This window comes from Saccostrea echinata, unplaced genomic scaffold, assembly GCF_033153115.1.
Source record: "Saccostrea echinata isolate AGI-Se365-2 ecotype Australia unplaced genomic scaffold, CSIRO_AGI_Sech_v1 ptg000002l, whole genome shotgun sequence".
Lineage (NCBI taxonomy): Eukaryota > Metazoa > Mollusca > Bivalvia > Ostreida > Ostreidae > Saccostrea > Saccostrea echinata.
Genome location: NW_026889751.1, coordinates 11,498,673 through 11,520,731, shown reverse-complemented (window position 1 = coordinate 11,520,731; position 22,059 = coordinate 11,498,673). Strand labels below are relative to the sequence as shown.

General features: G+C 31.2%; 1 protein-coding gene across 1 annotated transcript; it reads left to right on the top strand.

Annotated features, from left to right (window-relative positions):
• Positions 1-2,860: 2,860 nt before the first annotated feature.
• LOC133200481 (sodium/potassium/calcium exchanger 2-like) lies at positions 2,861-21,585 on the top strand. Its single transcript, XM_061336274.1, has 8 exons — positions 2,861-2,952; positions 8,197-9,056; positions 16,900-17,008; positions 18,555-18,835; positions 19,576-19,704; positions 20,586-20,705; positions 20,895-21,031; positions 21,339-21,585. Exons 2-8 carry the CDS (start codon positions 8,253-8,255, stop codon positions 21,583-21,585), a joined length of 1,827 nt encoding a protein of 608 aa, XP_061192258.1. The 5' UTR covers positions 2,861-2,952; positions 8,197-8,252.
• The last annotated feature ends 474 nt before the right edge of the window (positions 21,586-22,059 follow it).

Genomic DNA, 22,059 nt, shown 5'->3' with positions numbered 1-22,059 from the left:
CATTTTTTTTAACTTTCTTTTTTCTTTAAATTTTTTCCCTGTATAGATCTATAAAAAAAAAAGTCTAATATTTTCAAGGTACATTTTACAGAATTAATATTTATTCAAATTACATGTATTAAGAAAATACTTCACTACTTAATGACTGAGATGTTCTTGCATACATCAGTGTAACTGAAAATAAATGCTATCTGTCATATCTCTTTTTAGCTTTTTAGAAAAGGGTATACTATACAGATCATTAAACCTTGAACTGATTGGTCTGTTTTTATATATATATATGCATGTCAAACATTTGAAGTTTTAGCTCACCCCGACTCAGAGACCTTTTCTGAACATGGCTGTTTCTTGTCTGTAAACTTTTCATTTTCTTCTGAACCACATGCTCTCTTATTTAAGATAGAATAATAAAGAAATGTAGTGACATGCAGTAGAATTGGTAGGGTCATTTAAAAATGATCTTCTCAAGAACCGCATTGTCAAATAAGGCAAGTCAAATGTGAAAACTTCTTATATAGCATAGATTCAAGTTTATACAAATCATGCCCCCTTGAGCTAGGAATGCATGGATTCACAATAATTAAGGCTCAAGTTTTATATTTAAATATATAGGAAGAATCATTAAAGTCTTCTTCCTACGAAAAGCAGGTCCAAAATCAATCATATTGATATAGATCATCATATAGTACAATGTACGGTTATATTACACACATTGCCAATATACTCTATCTGTAATTATTGTCATTATGTCCCACACACAATTCACAGGCATTTATATATATTCCAGATTGGAGACACTAAACGTTCACAAAGGATAAATATTAAAAAGAAAACCAGGAATTGTGTATGACAACATAAATATTCCAGTAAAAAATTTACATAAGACATTTTTCCAATCAAGTCAAAAAGATGCCATTCATAACTACTGTATCCATCCTATTGAGTGCCCCTGGCCCTATACATGTATGTATCTCTTGGACCTTTTTCAGTCCACTTAGATGAGGACCCCCTTCAAATACACCTAATGTCCTGTAATAAAGATATCAAATCTTCCAGCAATCTTGGCATTGCATTAAATTTCATGATGCATATATGGTATTTCATAGGGATGTGTGATTTTATCGGCATACTGGTATATCGCGATTTTTTTTTGCGTGATATGTATCGTGATACGGAGACTAAAATACGGGTATTTGGTACATAACTGTAAATTCCAGAAATTATTCATTTATTTGTTCAAACTATTGAATGACAATTACAGGAAGTGTAAAAAATGTTGAAAACAGTTAAGCAACGGCATCCAAACGTGCTTCATATTAACCACTTCATAGGAAAAATAAGGTAGGCAAATTAACCCAATAAAACCATCATCAAAATGCCCCTTGAGTACAAACACCTGACCACTGTATTAGGGCTCTTCATACTTTTTGCCGTCTAAAATCTGGGAAACAGTTTTATTTAATTAATCTTAAAATTAACCAGTTGTTATCATTACGAAAGGGGGGAACCAAACCAATGAATATTTTTGCAAATTCAACATTGATTATTTGGGAAAAAAGAGTTATACTTTGTGTGATAATTAAATTCTTGACAGGCTCATTTATTAGACAGATTACATAAGGATCACTAGGTTATATAAAACACCAGAAAGAAGACTCTCAAAAGACATCTACTGTTGGAAATTAAAAAAAGTACATTTAATTTAAGAGACAGCTTACTTTGTATATAAGATAAAAAGCAGCAAGAAAACCGTAAACTGACAGGAAGCTTTCCTCAGTCTGTAACAAACCCATATCTCACAATGTCTGCATTTTGGGTCAACAAGACTGACCACAGTCATTTTCTAGTTTTAGTGGCCTGTTACAATAGAGTTGAACTTTGGTTATCTTGAACATCAATATTTTGAATACCTGCATGGATATGTTGAAGTGAATTGAAAGTGCCAGCCACTTTTTCATGTTTTTCTGAATTTATTTTAACCTTGATATATCTTGAAGTTATTTCTCTGCCCATCGAGTTTGAGACAATTAGGTTTGAATGTACATACAGCCATAATATATTTTGAAAGAAAAAAAGAATGATTGAAAAAAGATGTTAGATTTTTGAATGTGGAAAATATATTTACGTAAACCCAAAGTACCACTTTTAGTGCTGATGTTTTTATGGCAGGAAGGGCATTTGATACATTTAGTAAAGTTCTTATCGGCATGGTAACACCAAAATAATTTGATGTCACTGAAATGTGCTGCTTTCTAATTGCATTTGAATATTTCTTTGATGCAGATATTTGTGTTGCTGGCATGGGATTTTAATTTTACCAAAAATCAATTGATGTCGGCAATAACGGAGATGTTGAAATCGCTGTTCTCTGTGAGTTGCTTGATAAAAAGAATAAAAGCATGGATATACCTAGGCCTTAATTGGCTTCAATGTTCAACAGTTATTTCATTTTAAACATCAAATATAAACATAATACTGACACCAAAGTAAAAAGCAATGACTATGCAAATCAAAAGATTCTATTGATAGTTGTAGTAATTGGTGGTGGATATAGTATCTTCTGAGAGAAAAACTCTTATGTGCACATAAAGTCATTTTTACAGCAGATACACTTATAACATGAAAAGAAAGTATTTCAAATTCTTGATAAGAAATTGCACAGAGAATCTGGAATAAACTAATACACAAAACAGTTAAAAATAATTTTTTTTAAAAATGATATCCTTCTTTAAGATTTCGTTTTGAACCCTCCAACTCTAACGGTTATGACTGTGGATCCCTCGCTTTACTGCCACTTTAAAGGAAGCCATTGTCGATATGTACAATCATATATGTGGCTATTGATTTTTGATGCAGGTAGAAAACCATAATTATTGTGACGTGACAGAGTTGGCATCCAACATCAATACAAGCAGAGAGGCAGTGGATGGTCAACTGGAAACATTTATAGAGGTGAGGGTGGCAAAACTACTTTTAAAATGGAAGTTCTGGGGGGAATAATCAGCTCAAATTCTTACCTAAACACAATGTACATGTTCTTCATACATATTTAATGGATTGTCTTTGATTTTTGGGCTTCAGTCAGCAAATTAAGTTGATTAGAGTCAGGGAAAGTGCATATGGTATTTGATGGTGTTTTATATAAAGGTGAACTTTTCTTTTGGAATTTTATATGTGATTTGGAGTTTGTATTTATGACTGGTAAGTGACATATTTAAAAATCAGCATCAACTTCCATCTCTTCCCAATTCTTAGTCTTTAATGAATATAAAAGGGAAGTTTTGAAATTTGTCACGAAACTTTTTCTTTAAAAAATAAACCATCAACAATTTTTCAACTTATTCTATTCAAAATGTCAATTTTCTCTTTTGTATTTATATTAGCCAAATATATTAAAAACAGGTTCCTTCTAATTTTGAATTCTTTTAGTTAACATTGTGGAAAATAGCCAAATTTCTTTATTTATGTCAAAGCTACTAAGGACAAAATAACTTTATATCTTCAGAATTTTGTAATCCTGGTACTGATACAGGCCAGATAAGGTTTTGGTTCTAATAAAATGTCTGAATTGCTAAACATATCACACAGAAAGTGAAAAAATGATTTTGAAACTAATTTTAAAATTTTTTCCTTAAAAAAATTTGAAAATTACTTGTTATTATAACTTTCTCTCCAAGAAAATGAATGTAAAGACATGACTTTTTTCTTTTTTCATCTGTTCGATTTCTGATTGAATAAATTTTTTTCCTTGAAATCTTTTCCTTTAATGAATGCAAATCTGAACCAAACAAGTACCTCTGATATTCATAAAATTATTTGAATGTCAATGAAATTCTGTTTCCATAGTATTAATTGAGTTCAAGGAAACAATATTGGCCAAATTAACCTAGAATTTGTAAAGGTTTTCATTAACATAGTAAAATCTATACAAGATAGATTGCACGTACATGTACTCCATCAAAGTGTGTAGTCTCGTAAAAGTAATTTGATGAACAATAGGTGATAATATTGCTAAATGCTGTTAGCAGCTAAAAATAAAATCATCTCAGAAGTCGTAGTTCGTTGACAAAACAAATTAAAGACTTCTATGTAAAACTTTTATGGAAAATGTAGAATAAAATGCCAATATATTATTTGGGAATATTCAATTACATACACATCTTTGGGGTACAATCTTTTTTTTTTTATTTCAGTAGGGATATTATTGACCAAAACCTTACCCGAAGCAATTATTTTAGCAGATTTTTTTTTTCGTGAACCCTTATAGTCTCTTTTTACCTACCATGGTAAACATTTGGTAAAGTAAGAGGTGTATTCTATGGTCAGTATATCCAAAATTGCAATAAAGTTTCAGTGGTCAGAAAAGAATATTTTTTTAAAAATATGAAAAGGAAACACAAAAATTCTCCATAAAGCTTCAGCACTTTCATAGTAAATCTTGAAAAGATTAATGAAATGCTAAAGCTTTACGGAGAACTTTGTGTTTTCTTTTCATATTTTTATTATAATATATATATATATATATATATATATATATATATATCTATATCTATATCTATATATATATATATATATATATATATACCTATGAAGCATGTTGATTGGAGGTATTGGTTAAATCTAAGAGCTGCCAATCACTGGAATAGCCGTGTATCAAAGACATTGATTGTAGGCAGGCATATAAAATAACACTTACAAATATTGCCACTTGGACTTTATTGAAGGTAAATACACAAACTATTCTTAGCTAGCCCTTGATTACTTCTGTTAATCAAGGATCCTACAAAAAAAAAAATGTCCCATATAATCTGTTGCCTTGTTGCCCAGAGACTTCTTGTCAATATTGACTTCACATAGCGTCACAAATACCCTAATATTGCTACAGTGAGTCCAATTAATTAGCACTGACAGCTGATGAACTGATTGTCCTGGGTACATAGGTTTGTTGACATCTGTCAAGTGAAACACTTTAAGTCGAGAGACTAGGGAATTGGTGAATTATTCAGTGTGGTGATCTATTTAAGCAGGTAGCAAACTGATAATGAATTCATTTGGACATATTTCATCCATTCAGCAGTACAAAAACTGTGTAAAGAGGTTCATTAATTAACATTTCAATGACATCAGTTTTGTAAGTAATCTACTTTCTAGGTGTTAATTGGCTGTACCATTAGTACATACAGGTATTCCAAGCCCTGGATACTATATTTTGATACAGGATACTGGTTGAGTACGACAGAGAATTCATGAGTTGGTCAGAATTAACTATGATTCTCTAGAAATCCTATAGCAAAGTTTTTCCTTTTTACTGATATATGTTTCTTCATTCTTTAACAGTGTTTAGTTTCTCTAGAGAAACCTAGAGAGCATTGGATTTGTTACCTTTGACTTCCTCCTAGTACTGTCAAACCTCATTATCTTGAACTCCATGAGGCTGAAATTTTTTCATTATATTTGAGGTTCCGACACATATAAAAAGTGGTTGGGACTTTCGACTCACTTTAAAATATCCATGGTATTCAAAATATAAATGTTCATGATACCGAGGTATATCGTTTTTAAGAAATCAAGTGTGTTAATGTGTTAATACACTTCGCAGGTAATTGTTTGTTTATCAGTTCATGTTTGTCACCTTTGAAGACTTTCAGCTTTTGATTTTATTTTTTAATTCTTTTTTTTTGTTAATTATTTTTTTGGATTTCCTTTTATTATTTTTTTTCAATTTTGTTTTCTTTCTTTAGTGATATTTATCATGTTTTCCTCAAGACCTTGAGGAAAACATGATAAATATCACTATAGAAAGAAATCAAAATTGATTTTAACTGATTTAACACAATTAAAAATTATTGTGGTACATAAAAGTATAAATCATATTAGTATCATCTCTACATCACATGATTGATGAATCTGATGAAGACACCCTCCATCATTCATAAAAATTAGCATCCCAACCACCACCTTGATTTTTATCAAGGTGAGCTACTCATATTATGCTGAAGGTTACTGAACACAAGACCATGTGTTATTTTCCCTAACAAGAAATTTAGGCACATAGGCAAGGACCTTAGCCTAGACTATATTCTAACCATCATCGTCATATCCTCAAGGTCATCAGCCTGCTTGGTTTAATGAGGCCATTGCCTGGTAGACTTACCAGTCCATTGGCCTGCTAGGCTTACCAGGTCTGGCCAATAAGAATGACAAGGTCATCTGCCAATCCAAATAACAAGGCCATCTTCCTGCTTAACTTAATAGGGCATTGGCCAATCTGAATGACAAGGCCATCAGCCAGCAAGACTCACCAGGCCATTGGCCTGCTAGACTTACCAGGCCATTGGCCAATAAGAACAAGACCATTCAAATGACAAGGTCATCTTCCTGCTTAACTTACCAGGGCATTGGCCAATCTGAATTACATATAGGCCAACAGTTTGTAAGACTTACCAGGCCATCAGCCAATCAGAATTGTAAGGCCATAGGCCATTCCCATTATTTTAGCACCTTTTGTACTTGCTGCAGGTTATATTTCAAGGTCGGTGCCTTGTGTGAACAGATGTTATTCTTGGTTAATTTTGTCACTTGATTGTATCAGTATGCATTTGTATTGATGTTGAGTTTCATTTGCATGTCTTGTTCAATACTCGGTTTTAGTGGAGGCCTGAATATGATGAATGCACTCTTTTACAACCTTTAAATGTTCATTATAAAAAACAGAAGCAATTAAGATGAATGCTTCTATTAGAACTCCAATGTGTTAACTAACAACAGGAGTAATTGTCAGTTATAAATCTTTTAAGTACATGTACCCTTTAATATATTAATCCTATAATTGTTCTATTATTCATTATGTCATTTTATTAAAAAATATACAACATCCACATAACAATTAGATAAGTATGTTCAAAAACACAATGCCTTGCTACACAGATTTGTGGATTAATTACAGCAAGTTATAGAAGAGCTTGAATAATGATCTGTGAACCAGTTAACCTTATTTCAGATACAGCCAACTTTAACAAGTTGTAGGAAGACACAAAATTCATGAATGTTCATGAATAAAATTTGTTTCATGAACATGAACTCTCCAATTCTATTCCAGTTATAGAATTTAGGGGATTGATGACAAAAATGGTGAAAGTAATGGCAATGGAGTGTTGGTTTACTTTTCATAATGTCATTGTAGGTTCTCACCAGACAGCTGTTTAATGTCAATTTACTGTAGACACTCAAATAAACCTATTGTCTAGCAGTAACTGATTAAACCTAATCAGCTTCTTCTTAGATGCTTAATTAGACACACCAGTTCAATTTCAATAGAAATTTAAAGTTCGATGTCTAACAATTCTGACAATTACAGAAAATCTCTATGTTGTAAAGTAGTACATATTTTCCTATTTCAAATTCTTAATTCTTACCTCAACAGCTTTTACTAAAGGTAGAATGTATATTTTGCCTTTTTTGAATTACAAAGTTTTATCTGTGTAAAATTTTAATGACAAAAAAAATTTTCCCAGTAAGGAGAAATCATTCATACCAGTTTTGAGATATCCAAGTTGTACTGTATTAAATTTAAATCAATCAACCTTATTTTGTAAAATCAGGAGGGACTGAGCATTATTTATATCAGTTTTTCTCATTAATTAAAAATATTTACTTGGAACTCCTGCAGACTGAAGTAATTGCTTCACAGGGTTTATCATTTACCCATTTTGAATTCCATTAATCTGCGTACCTTTAGGGAAAGAATGTTAATTTATTTTAATTGTGAATCCCTTATTAATTTTTTTTTTTATAAAATGTGTTTATCAAGAGAATATGCAGAAATATTATTGTGATGATAAAGGGAAAAGCTTGGGCCTGATTGCTGGAATTGGGTTAAGTAAGAATAGTAAACATACATTAATTATATACAGTAAAACGTGCCTATAAAGAAGAGCCAGGGATAGACGATTTTGCTTCGTTAATAATGAAGTTTGTTATATCTGCTGAGTTCAGAATATGATTTAAAGCCAGGAGGAATGAAAACCACTTCACTATAAGCATCAATTCATTATAAGCATGTTTGTTTTAAGTTTGTTTTACTGTACTACTTGAGTGGTTTAGTTACTAGCTTGATGAACACTACTACATTTAAATTACCTAATTAAAGCATATCGAAATAAGTTTCTTTTAAACAATGATACGTTTATTTTTCAGATGAAGAACAATAAAGATGTGATTTTCTAGAGAAAGCATTCCATTACAGAAACAAAATGAATTTGGACATTATTATGAAAAGACGGACCCGCAAGCTCCGGCTATGCGTTTTAGCGTCGGGACTTCTCAGCTGCTATTTAGGCAGCTTATTGGTGTTCAACAGAGAAGCCATCTTTAATATAGCTCACACAAATAATTATCTTGTGGAAGGGATAGAACTTTCTATTTCTGGACACAGAAGGCTACTGTCCACTAATACGACTAGTAGCTCTTCAGAGGAGGCCCTTTACCCTGACGATGCCTTCACGGAAGAGCAGCTAAAGCATGGAGCTGTGATTTTACATGTGCTAGGGATGATCTACATGTTTATAGCATTGGCTATTGTCTGTGATGAATTCTTTGTGCCCTCATTAGGAGTAATTATCAAGAGATTCGGGATTTCAGAAGATGTGGCTGGCGCCACCTTCATGGCTGCCGGAGGCAGTGCCCCCGAGTTCTTCACAAGTCTAATCGGAGTGTTTTTAGCAAAAAGTAATGTGGGGGTAGGGACTATTGTGGGATCTGCTGTATTTAATATTTTATTCGTCATCGGAATGTGTGCTTTGGTCAGCAAGGACGTTCTTGCTCTAACATGGTGGCCCTTATTCAGAGATGTGACATTTTACAGCATTGACCTGCTGTTGTTAATAGTATTTTTTATTACTGACAAAAAAATTTACTGGTACGAGGCACTGGTTTTGTTTTTTCTATACATTTGTTATGTTGTTTTTATGAAATTTAACCATAGGATAGAGAGATGGGTAAAATCCAAGTTGCCCAAGACGAAAACCAAAGTGGGAAGTTCTAGTCAAATGGTTGAGGTGAGTAAACTTAACTGTAAATATGTCTAATTGTTAAAACATATCGAATGAAATTTTCATATTATGAGTATATATTTAATGATAATGTTTAATTTTGGATGATACAAATGCAAACTAGTGTTTTGTTTAATCCTTGGTCCTATTTTCTATGACTAATCAGTGCAATTGTAGTAGAGGTACTTTTATTAAGAATTATAAAAGTTGAAATGATTTTAAATGAAATAAAATAAATATTAGATATAAATTAAATAAATTAAATAAACTATTAAATATGTTATAAATGCATAAATGATAAGTTTTCTATTAAAGTTTCATTCTGTTCATTCTTTACTAACATGGGTATTTAGTGACATAGTTATACACCCCTTTTGGATCCACACCTGTACATATACTTTTACATGACCACACACACATCTATTGGTCAGATTTTGAAATGGTTAGATTTCATTGGTTGAAAGTTTAGTCTTTGTGGGGTACTGAGTTTTATTCAGAATTAGCTCAAGATTTAGAATGGAGAAGACATAGTTATATTGCTGCTAACTTACTTTATTCAAAGACCTAAGACAGTTCCTGAAAATGTAAGTTTTTATCTTTTTATGCCTTAAGATATGTTTTCCATAATTTATGTGAAATAGGTGGAAAACATAATATTTCACTTTTAAATGTTAACATATTGAATTATCTGTCTGTATAATCAGATGTAGATAAATCTGATGGAGTTTTCTCATTAATTAATTTGTATATATACCTAGAAATATTTTGATGTGAATATTTTGATAGTCAAACTAATTTGAATATCTATTGATTATGAGAAAGGTATTTGTAAAGAACAAATCCTGATTATTTTATTTATTGTACATAGGTAACACCATAAGTAAAGAATTAAATTATTGCTTTGGAGAAAGTTCAATTCCATAAATTGGTATGTCTATCTGTATATATATTTTTTATGATTTGTACAGAAACATAAAAGAAAGATAACTCTTCACAAGACTGTTAAGAGTAATTATGTTGTAAGAGTTAACTCCCTTATATAGAATTTCTCTATTTTATCATATCGAGTGAAATTGATAAATATGATAAATAATTGTTAAAGGGAAGACAGATAATTTGTTATATTTTTATGATCAGAATATTAGATAATTGATATATTGTTTGTACATATTTTTATGACGCAATTTGTATATTGCAGGACATATCCATTTTCCATTATTCCATATATTCCATTAGTCCATTTTCCATTATCCATTTATCATCAACTAGACATGTCACCATAATAAAATGTAAAATTTAAAAAGCTACAAGTGTGTTTTCCATCATTGCCGGGAATACCCGCTACACAATCATAAATTAGAGTTTAAACAACAGGCTAAGCATGTATTGGTTTTAATTGTAACAGAGAAAGAGAATGTGTAGGCATGACCTTGACCTTGAAGTTAAATATTAACCTACTTTTCAATTAATTTCAATATTAGAAATAACTTTTGAATAAGAGAAGATAGCTAGGGCTTTCATATTTTACTTGTACATTCTTGACAACTTTGTGCAAGTACTATCATTTTTTTGGCCTCATGACCTTAAGATAAAAGATTGACCTGTACTTTTCAAAAATGTTAACTTTGGCTGTAACTGTCTGCTGATGGTCGGACGATGATTGAAGGTTGGTTAACAGACTATTCAATGACTGCTTCTATTGAAGGAATCGGCCACTGACGCAGAAAAAATTATAACATGGCTGAAATACACAAAATCGGTCGGCCAACTAAAAAAGAGGTCAAAATCGGGCAAGACAATGGCCGATGAACAGCTGACTGTTGCCCGAAGAATCCTATTTTTGCCTCAGAGACCTTTGGCTGTTGGTCGTTTTTGGAAAATATGAGTGGGGTTTAATTGTAAATGGTTTAAATTGTCATAATGGTTTCTATGTATGTATGTATGGTTACATTAGTTTTGTTTTTAGTGGAGTTTCTGCTATGTCTGTTTTGGCATTGATTTTTTTGGGCTCACTCCTAAATACATCATATTGATCTCTAATTTCAAACTTTATCAAACCCAAGCTTCCACTAGGAAAAAAAAATCCATACCTGTTCTCTGTTCATTAAACTTTTAATGTAAGCTTAAACTGAAGAGTGGCATTGGTGTCCTTTTCATTTAATTTGATTACATTTTACTGTGTATCAGGGAATTATAAAATGCTCTATCAATGCTCTACTAGTATTAAATTATTGACACTTCATTGTAAATTTATAGGCCCGGTGAAAAGCAGCTATATGACTCTATAGGGTGTGTTCAGTGATGTTATTTTTTAAGATATTGATAATGAAACACACATATAATTAAATAATACAATTCAGACTATGAGTGAATTGTGAATAATTGTGTTTTCTGAAAATGACTATAAAATAGGGCTGAAAATATATTGGCTTGAAGTATATGATCTAGCTAAAGTCTAGAGATTAGCATGATTAAATCCCAAATATTAACTAAGATACTCCATATTACTAATACTTCCTTTTTTCATCACTTTCATATTCTGGAAGGTATTTTTCTGAAAGATTGAGAAAAATTGGATTTTTTTCCTCGCTTTACACAATAGTTGTCATAATCCTTTTATCGGCAAGTTGCATAGGAAAAAATCTTAATCACTTTTCTGTGTTGATACACCTTTCATCTAGTGTTTTATAGCTTTTATTTAATCAACTGCCTTATCACTCTTTGTAGGATTTCTTTAAGCAAAGGATCTTATTGATTTGAAATTCTTTTTTCTTGATTACAATAGAAAGGACGATTAAATATTATGATAATCGGTATTGACTTTGGGTATTGTAATTCATAGGGAATGTCATGCTTCCTGTGTCCTTGGTTGATTTCATCATCTTAATGGATATATATATATTTGCAAATGTTTTCTTTTATATAACACTATTTAAACAGCACGCATCTATATCTGTATTTATAAACACAGGTTCCTCACATCATAGATATTCCACACAGTTTCTCAGTGACATCATAAAGGTTTGACGTGCATTCAATGGATCAAATTTGTGCCGCAAACTACCTGTAGTCCTCTGCCTCTCCACACACAGAACTCAGGCGAAAGTTTGACTTGTGCCATTGAGTTTTGAGAAATAAAACATTTCATGCATTAAAGATTTTCCTCAGGCAAATATATATTATAAAGAAGTCTCAAATGTAAATATAAGTTATAAGGTATCATTTTAAAACATCTATCAGGATATAAATTCGAGTTGGTATGTGATCAAATTTACTGTTTGGTCTTTGATCAAAGTATGAAAGACCTGCATGGACTTTGATCATGTGACCAACCCGTATTGATGTTTAAAAATGATACCTAGTATTTCTTAAATATAATGCAGTAAAACCCGTTATAGTGAAGTCCTGGGGACCCATGAAATTGCTTCGCTGTATCCTTAATTCGCTATATCCATATAATTTATTATAATCATGATAATATATATAGGGAATTCACAATAAATATGTTTTCCACTAAGTATGACTACCAAATATGTTTAGGGAAGTATTTAAAAATACAACCAAGAAAAATTACATTTTAAGGTACGTAAGTTTACAGATGAAATGAATTTCATTTCAATACTTACGAAAAATAATGTCAGTTTAAATTTTTTAAATTTTTAGATCCTAAGAATTCACTATAAAAGATGGAAATTACATCATTTTTTAACCTCAATGGAACACAAAATCAGGCTAACGTTTCTCTAACAAATCGTAAATGTACGATTATGTTTACGATTATCTAACAAGAAAGTATATGAGCATTTTACAAAACGATTAGCAAGTTACGACTAACTTTTTGAAACTCTTCTTCTCTCTCACTATCTCTCCAAATACACCTCAAATTTGGAGAAAGAGAGAATAAAAGAAATATCATTATGAAGTTAAAAAAAAAATGTTTCATCATTTTTCTTAGTCTTCAAAAAGAAATAAAAGGACAATATAGCAATGGAAAATAGTTCACTAAAAATTAAAAAAAAGTAAATTTATACTATAGTCCCCAAGGTAATATTTTCTTATAAGTTCCTTTATAACTGGGATCAAATTATACGTTTCAATTATCTAAATTCTTTTTTGCATTTTACGTCGTATAATTAACAAGTATAGTTTATGATGGTGTATAATGTTCCATTTTACTTCAAGTTAATATTGCAAATTTATGACACACTGGTGTAACAAACATTTGAAAACAAAGTTTACTTCCGAGTCTATTGATGGTCCTCGCATCACATTTCTGTTCAAAAACTAATAATAATGAAATCCAGTATGTTTATTTTTTTTTTAACTATTGCCGATCCTTTTTAAAAGCATTTTCAATGCAGGTTTGTCAAAGTATTTTTCAGAAATAAATTATTCATATTAATTTATGTATTATTTCGATTTTTTCTCTGCTTCATCAACTTCTCAAAGAAGAATTGCCTTACTTGCTATTTTCTTTAGACTGTATGCTCTTATCTGTACACAACGAGTTCAAGTTTAGGTCTACGTTTACAAGCTACAACCTGTTAGTGAAATGGTCGCCAGTTCATTATATCTGTAAATTTGTTACATCTAAATTTTTTACTACCCAAAAATTTTACAAAGAATTGTTAAGAATTTAGCTGGGGATAAAAAAAAACATGGCCAATAATTATCTGTAATTTCGCTTAATGTGTGTTCGTATTAAACAAGTTGTACTGTATATGACTTCTTCACATAAATTGCTAGGCCATTATTTTCACATTGAATTGTCTACAGATTTTTCCATTTACTGGGACTGGTCAACAGGGGATGCTCTCTCTCTCTCTCTCTCTCTCTCTCTCTATATATATATATATACAATGTATACATATACTGGTCAAAAAATAAAATGTATTTATAGATGGGAATGCAATTTTCTTAAAATTCATTTTTAGCTCACCTGAGCTGAAAGCTCAAGTGAGCTTTTCTGATCACCCATTGTCCGTCCGTCCATCCATCTTTAACCTTTCACATTTTCAACTTCTTCTCAACAACCACTTAGCTAATTTTAACCAAACTTGGTACAAAGCATCCTTGGGTGAAGTGGAGTTTAAATTGTTAAAATGAAGGACCAAGCCCCCTTCCAAGGGGAGATAATCAAGAAAAGACAAAAATAGGGTGGGGTCATTAAAAAATCTTCTTCTCAAGAACCACTGGGCTAGAAAACTGAAACTTATGTAGAAGCATCCTGGGGTACATTTAGTGTAGATTCTAAATTGTTAAAATCATGACCCCTGGGGTAGAGAGGGTCCACAATAGGGAATCCAGGTTTTACATTGAAATATGTAGAAAAAATCTTTAAAAATCTTCTCAAGAACCACTGTGCCAGAAAAGCTGAAACTTAAGTGGAAGCATCCTGGGGTAGTGTAGGTTCTAAATTGTTCAAATAATGACCCCTGGGGGTAGGGTGGGGCCATAATAAGTACTACAAGGGGGGAATAAGGTGAAAAACAACATGGCCAACGTTACTCAGGTGAGCTTTGTGGCCCATGGGCCTCTTGTTAAAAAAAAAATCTCTGCATGAATGTTGATAATTTACTGTTTTCACTTACCTATCTAAGCTGATTTGGAGGAAATTATAGCTCTCCGGATGAAAATTGTGGGGTAATTGGTCAGTTTATGACGTGTTAATTATGGTTAAAACACTAATGTCCTTACCCCGAGTGTCCTGTAATTCTTTAAAAATATCAATTATAAATCCTCATTGAGCACTGTGAATTGTCATATCATCACTGTGTCTATTTTGCAGTTATCTATCAAATTAAATTAGTTTGATATGACTAGCCAATTAATCAGTTGGAACATTTTGGCAATTAGCAATTGTGTATTTGATTGCCATCCCTTACATATATTAATTAATAATCCTCTAAAGAGAGGAACTAGTAAGTTATTTTAGAACTTGTTTCCAATCCTTTTGATTTTATCGAACAATTAATTAATTAATTGTATATATATATATATATATATACACAGTAAAACTCGGTTATAGCGAAGTCCTGGGGAACTGTGTATTTATAACTTCTTTATATCCATAATTCGTTTTATCCATATAACAAATATGTTAAAGCATTTATAACGAATTCGCAATATACATCATATCCTTCGTTTATGGGAGGTATTAAGTACAAAATTTTCCTTTGGGTATTAAATATAAATTTCGAAGGAATGGAATTTTAAATCGAAATATTAATTAAAAAAATTTATGTCAGTTTAATATTTTTAAGTTTAAGATATTGAGAATTCATTTTAAAAGATGTAATTTTTGTTGTTTTTAACCACTACGGGACAGAAAATCAGTTTGCTATATCCATAAATTCCTTATATCGCAGTTCATTATAACCGTAATATTTTCTAAGGATTTGTTAAGAATTTCGCTGGGGATTCAAAAAACTTCGCTCTATCCGTGAATTCGCTATATCCGTGTTCGTATTAAACGAGTTTTACTGTGTGTGTATATATATATATATATATATATATATATATATATATATATATATATATATATATTTGTATAAGATAGGTATTTTTACTTGAAACCATAGTGATGACTAAATGATGATTGACCAATGTGAGTTGTTAAATTGGAACTTGATTTTGTATCTGTCTTGTTAAGGAGCCTCTCTTAGCTTCATAAAAATGGACATAAGGCCATTATGTGGAGTGAATCAAATTTCATATAGCACTACAACATGAACTTCTTTGATTTTATACTGCTATTGTGTGACTGATGGAAAAAAAACTGTATATAGTCTTTATACATTTATATAACTAATAACATATTGCATTTTTATAAGAAAAGTTAATTCAATGTGTTAAACGTGATTCTCTTGCTGCATTGATGGAGAATATCTTGTTCTACATTTTTCTTTGTTTTTGTAAACTTGGTATTTGTACTGTTTATTGTGGTTTATGTACATTTGTGGAGTGTAAAATTACAGATTACATGGTTATTACATTTTCACATCAAATATCATGTTAGCTAGAACATAATTTTACTTATGCATTTTACACATATCATATGAAATAAATCTATACAAATAAAATAGTCTATATATATATGTCCTTGCATGAGCATGATTCAATGAAATTTTCGGTTTGAAATATCAGGTATGTTTTACGGAGGGCTATAGTAAAGCCACAGGATTGTCTAATTCCATTTCTATACAGTGTTTAGATTAGTAGACATTAGATTGATTGCAATAGGCTCACGCATTCATGTTTATTTCCTGTCAATAAAATTGTCCTTGATAATTATAACAATTACTTATTTGCCTTTTCTTCCTACAGGTGGATAAAATTGCATTTTTTTTTTCCATTGGATTCATTTTCTTTGTATGCAGTTATCATTTCAGTGATAGTCTATATCCTGTGGTTTATGATGGCTATGTTGTTTTCATGATGTGAATTAATTGCCATCTTTATATCCTAGTGTATTAAGTTTCATATTACAATGGTTTTAGTTTCAAAATTACACTTTCTTCTTATAAGACTTTGATAGAGCAAAATTTGTGTTGGTATCATCCAAAATTAAATAGATTCATTTCAATATCATTAATTTTAATCATTTTCAAAATATATTTACTTATACAGTATCATGTATATTTGTAATCACAGTATCATGTATACACTGTATTTGTAATCACAGTATATCGTGTAAATTTGTAATCACAGTATCGTGTATATATGTTATAACAATATCGTGTATATATGTAATTATAGTATCGTGCATATATGTAATTACAGTATCATGTATATTTGTAATCACAGTGTTGTTTACATTTGTAATCACAGTATCATATATATATTTCAGAAACCAGAACGAGTTTTAAGTGTGCCAATCTTACATTCCGGAGGAAACCACTTCCGGCCAGGAATATTGGAGCTTATAATTCATCATATAGATCCAATGCATAAAGACAGTAAGAATAAATTAATATATAGGAGAATTATTGATTGTTCATTAATGTTGATTTAGTTAGTTCTAAAGCCAGGATAATGATACCATAAGAACTGGAAGAAAAATCTATGACATCGTGTGGAATACACTGTTGTTATAGAAATCTGCTCAATCATACTCTGAAGTTATGAATATTGACTGTGACTGCGGGGATGGAGCCCATTTTGAAAAGGATGATTTTTCACGCAACAATATCAGTGATACAATGCAAATAAAAACAAATAAAAAGATAACAATTCTACCTTCACTTCTAAGGAGCCTGAGGACTTAGAATATATTTGTTTGTTGATGTTGCCATAATATATTGGGATATCTTTTTTTGTCCTTTTTCCACACATTAGACACTAAGATTGATTGGAGCTGGTTCAGAATATATGTATTAATCAAGAAAGTAAAGCAGAAAATGTTCAAAAGTTTTTGGACAATGACAGACAAAAATGAATGTCACCTTAGTAAATCGAGAAACCTGATAAAGGGCTGACACCTATCTGGTCAACATCAACATAGTTACATTCTCAGCCCTCAAGTCCATTAATAAATTTGGTTACCTGTAGACTGTGTGATTAGTTTATACACAGAACATTTTTGTTTATTAGCAACTAAGTTTTTATAATTAGTGAATTTTTACAAAGCCTTTTTGTTAATTTTTTGTACAAGATAAGTATTTTCAACATAATTTTTTACAAGGTGAGTATTTTCAACATGTTTTTTTTTTCAGACATGTAAGCAGTATTGGAAATTATGTTTTAATCTGTTGCATTAGTGTGATAGATTTTTACACCAGTATATTCTTTAAAATTACTATTTTAGGCTAAAAGTAAGTTTTTGATAATCCAACTTATTTTGTGATAAACATAAATGAACAAAGACTGTAAAAATGCATAAATTAGTGACTCAGAAATTAGAACAATCTTCATCGTCAACAATTAAGCATAATTGTTAGTTAGTGCATTTGGAGCCAAGCTCCTGTTGGTATTTGTTTCAATCATATACTGTTAAATCACTCATTATCGTGGGGGTTTAATTTTCGTTGTTTTTATGGTTTGAAGAGACCTACGAATTCATGTCCTCCATGAAATGTAAAATTTCAAATAAATAACAGATAAGCACTTCTTCATCCATGAAATCAAATCCCCAAAACCAATACATTTTCCTCAAACCACGAAAATTTGACCCCATGAAAATACTGTAAAAGCAGAAATATTCATGGGGGTTTGAATTTTGTTTATTTCGTTGTTAACAATTATCACCGAAAATAAATCCTACACAAAATTTTCATATGACTATATATTGAATAGGGTTACTTTTGAAACAGGGAAAATTTTATGCCCATGAAACCTTTTTAGATGACGAATCAACGAAATTTTATCCCCACAAAAATTTGTGTTTCTACAGTATGTGATTGTACAGTAATAGTCTGTACTTGAATTACCAGACAATCCACAAAAGTCTGTACTGCTATTTATCAGTATAACAGTATGTATTGTAATAAACTTACATACTTTCAGGTAAACCTCATAACAAGGCAATGCACCTACATGCCATAGCAACATTAAAGGTCATCATAGGAACGACCCACACAGATGACCCAAATGGTGTCCACGTAGACAAGGACAATAACACCATACAGGCCAATGGCAAGGACCCGGGTCAGCCAGTGGCAAATGGCCGAGCCATAGATCAGAACAATCGGGCTGAAGACGGGGTTCTGCTGACCGTCGATGGCGTCGCTAAACAAAGCTCAGACACGGCCTCAGGCTCAGAGGACAGAGCTACGGCAGATATACAAGTAAGGAGCTGTGGGGGTTATACTGATTGAATTACTGTAGATCAACTTTCCTTCGTTTAAGAGTAGTTTCTTCATTTTTCAACAGAGAGATTTTCCATGTTTTTCTTTGTTTTTTTTTTTTTGCATATTGCATGCTTTGTGAATTTACGGAACTCAGAAAGGAAAGGTGTAGAGTGTATTTGGATAAAAAAAAATGTTAGTTCATAACAATAAGAATATATGTTCACAATGCATTAAGCAGTAATTAGAAAAAAAGATTGAAAAATGGATTGATGTACAGACTTTAGGTAAATATGTTTTACTGGTATTTCTCCAAAGGGATTGAGAAAGTGAAGTTTAGATTCATTAGGAATATCACATTCAAATTTATATTTATAATAACAAATAAATTACAATAAATTTCTTCATAAAATGAGAAATTTTGACAAATTTTCAGGATATTTTTACCTTTCCTAAATGCAAATGGAGAATTTACCTGAAAGATATCATTAATTATACTGGTATATATAAACCAAAATGAGAATTATGTACCAAAAAATCAACTGCTGAGATTAAACCAGAATATTTTTTATGTGACCCGTGGAAATGAAAAGTTTTTTCTATTGGTCAAGCCTTATGAATAAAACTCGGTCAGACATGCTTGATCTGTTCTCTCTAATTTTCTGCTGCTTTTGCAAAAAAAAATAAAACCCTAAAAGCAGGAGATCACAATTTTCTGAATTTGCTTGTTTTAATTTCAGACACTGGAAGAAGAGGAGGAACCTTTAGATTTAAGCTGGCCAAAGGGCTGGAGGAGTAGGATATCTTATATCCTCCTGGCCCCTCTAGTGTTCCCCCTCTGGATTACACTGCCAGATGTTCGGAGAGAGGTATTACAGCTACAAATTTTTACATTATGGAATCTCAATTCTTGTTAGATTAGACAACATTAAAGGTTAGATTAGATAAAACAGATGAATCTACAGTAACAAAACCATAGAGAAATCATGTAGATTGTAGTATCGCTATTGTATGAACACAGGTCACTGATTTGAAATTATGTCTGGTAATAGCTGATGTAATTGGATTTTATTGGCTCAGAATTGTAACAGATGCCTGATCAATACATAGCGATAAGTGAGTTTGTCCAGTGTCAACTGACCACCAGTGACAGAACAGATATACAGATTCAGCAATCGATTGATTTTTAGCTTAAGTGCACATAAGTAATGTTATGTTGTAATTTTCTGTTCTGGTTAATTGTCCTCGGATATCGATGTGACTTTATCATCCTATTTGTTATACAGCAGTCAGCAGCATGTATCAAAAAATACCTCATCACATCGTAATGTTTTTGATTATTCATTAATCAATATTTATAAGTTATTGACCTTATAAAACCCCAAAATTGACTCAATGATTCTGTCAATCCTTTAAATGTAAGGATCTTATACCAATCCCTTTAATTACGCTTGGGATCCGAAAGCAGTACATTTCAAAGATGCTTTTAATGAGGTAGCCTTGATATGCTAATCAAGCTTGCATATTTAGTTTACTTCTTCAAAATCCTGTCACATTATATCAGGGATTAAATTAATTTAAGACAGCTTTCATTTTAAAAATGGAAAAATGGTTTCTTTTAAGTCACACAAAAAAGGAATAATCACTTGTTATCAACTTAATATTATTTTGTCAACCTTTTGAAAGTGTTTGAAATTCTTTGTAATATTTGACCATTATTCACTGTAAATTATGAATTATCAATGTTTAGGAAAAGAAGAAATGGTATTGGTGTACTTTTTTCGGGAGCATTGTGTGGATTGCCATCTTCTCCTATCTGATGAATTGGTGGACCAACACTGTGGGAAAGACAATTGGATTAAGTGATGTGGTAAATAAACATACTAGTATACTAAGAAAATGCTCCTTTACACTTGATATTCTGGTAATTGGATCATGCTCTTTCTTAGATAATCAGATTTTTTATGTAAGATATTCTGGGTATATTATATATGGTAGTACACGAAGATATCATGTGCTAAGAACCAAGATCGAAATTGATGATAACTTTTTTTTTCAGGTGATGGGGCTTACAATCCTTGCAGCAGGAACTAGTATCCCAGACTTAATTACAAGTGTGATTGTGGCCAAGAAAGGCTTTGGAGACATGGCTGTCTCAAGTTCTGTTGGAAGCAATATCTTTGACATCACAGTGGGGTAATATTATCTCATATATCATAGATAAAAGTTTGTGACTAAAGCTCCTATTTAAGTCATCTTATAGTCCAAATCTAAAGGTTCACTGATCCTCTGAAAAGAGAGGTAACTCTCACAGGGTTTATTATTCTTTAATAAAATTGTCAAGATTACTGGTCATTTCTGTTACTTTTCATCCCACAAGGTATGCTTTAATTGTAAATTAGATTTCTTTTGGAAAAATCATTAGCATTAAAAGGAAAAGAAGAAATTTTTAAATTCAAAATTTAAAATTGAAATTTTTTAATGGCTTTATATAATTTTACAGCCTCCCAATTCCTTGGTTACTCTATGCGGCAGCCTTCCAAGAGCCAATCAATGTGGACAGTACGGGAATGGTGTGTTCCATTGTTCTCCTTTTCGTCATGTTAATCACCGTCATCATCTCAATAGCTGCCAGTAAATGGAGAATGAACAAGATCCTTGGTTTATCCATGCTGATCCTATATGTAGTGTTTGAGGTACTAAGTGTCCTGCTGGCCCTGAATATTATCATTTGCCCAGTGGAAGTTTAAAGGATCTCTCTCTTTTTTTTTTTTTTTTTTTTTTTTTTTTTTTTTTTGTATAACTTTGTTGAATTGGACTGGTTTAAATCTATACCTAGAATTTGAGGCCAAAAGAGCAAATATTTTGCAAATGTGAAAAATTCGACAAAAGGTTTTCAACAATTTGAATTGTGTGCATATTTATTTAATGTTTGTATTCTGCAAACAGAAATCTGTGAATTATCATTATGAAATATGTGATGTTTTATAATGTTTATGTGATTTCAAAGGAAGGGCAGAAAAATAGCAATTTTATGTTGAAGTTTTGAAAATTTTAACATTTTCTTGTGATAAATTTTATTTACTTGCAAATATGTAACAAAGCCTTGATTTATTGAAATACAAATAGCATTTTAATACAGGCATGACAAACCATTGTCGGAATCAGAATAGCTCTGACAAAACCAATTTATATTTCCTTATAAGATTTTTTCATTTCTTGAA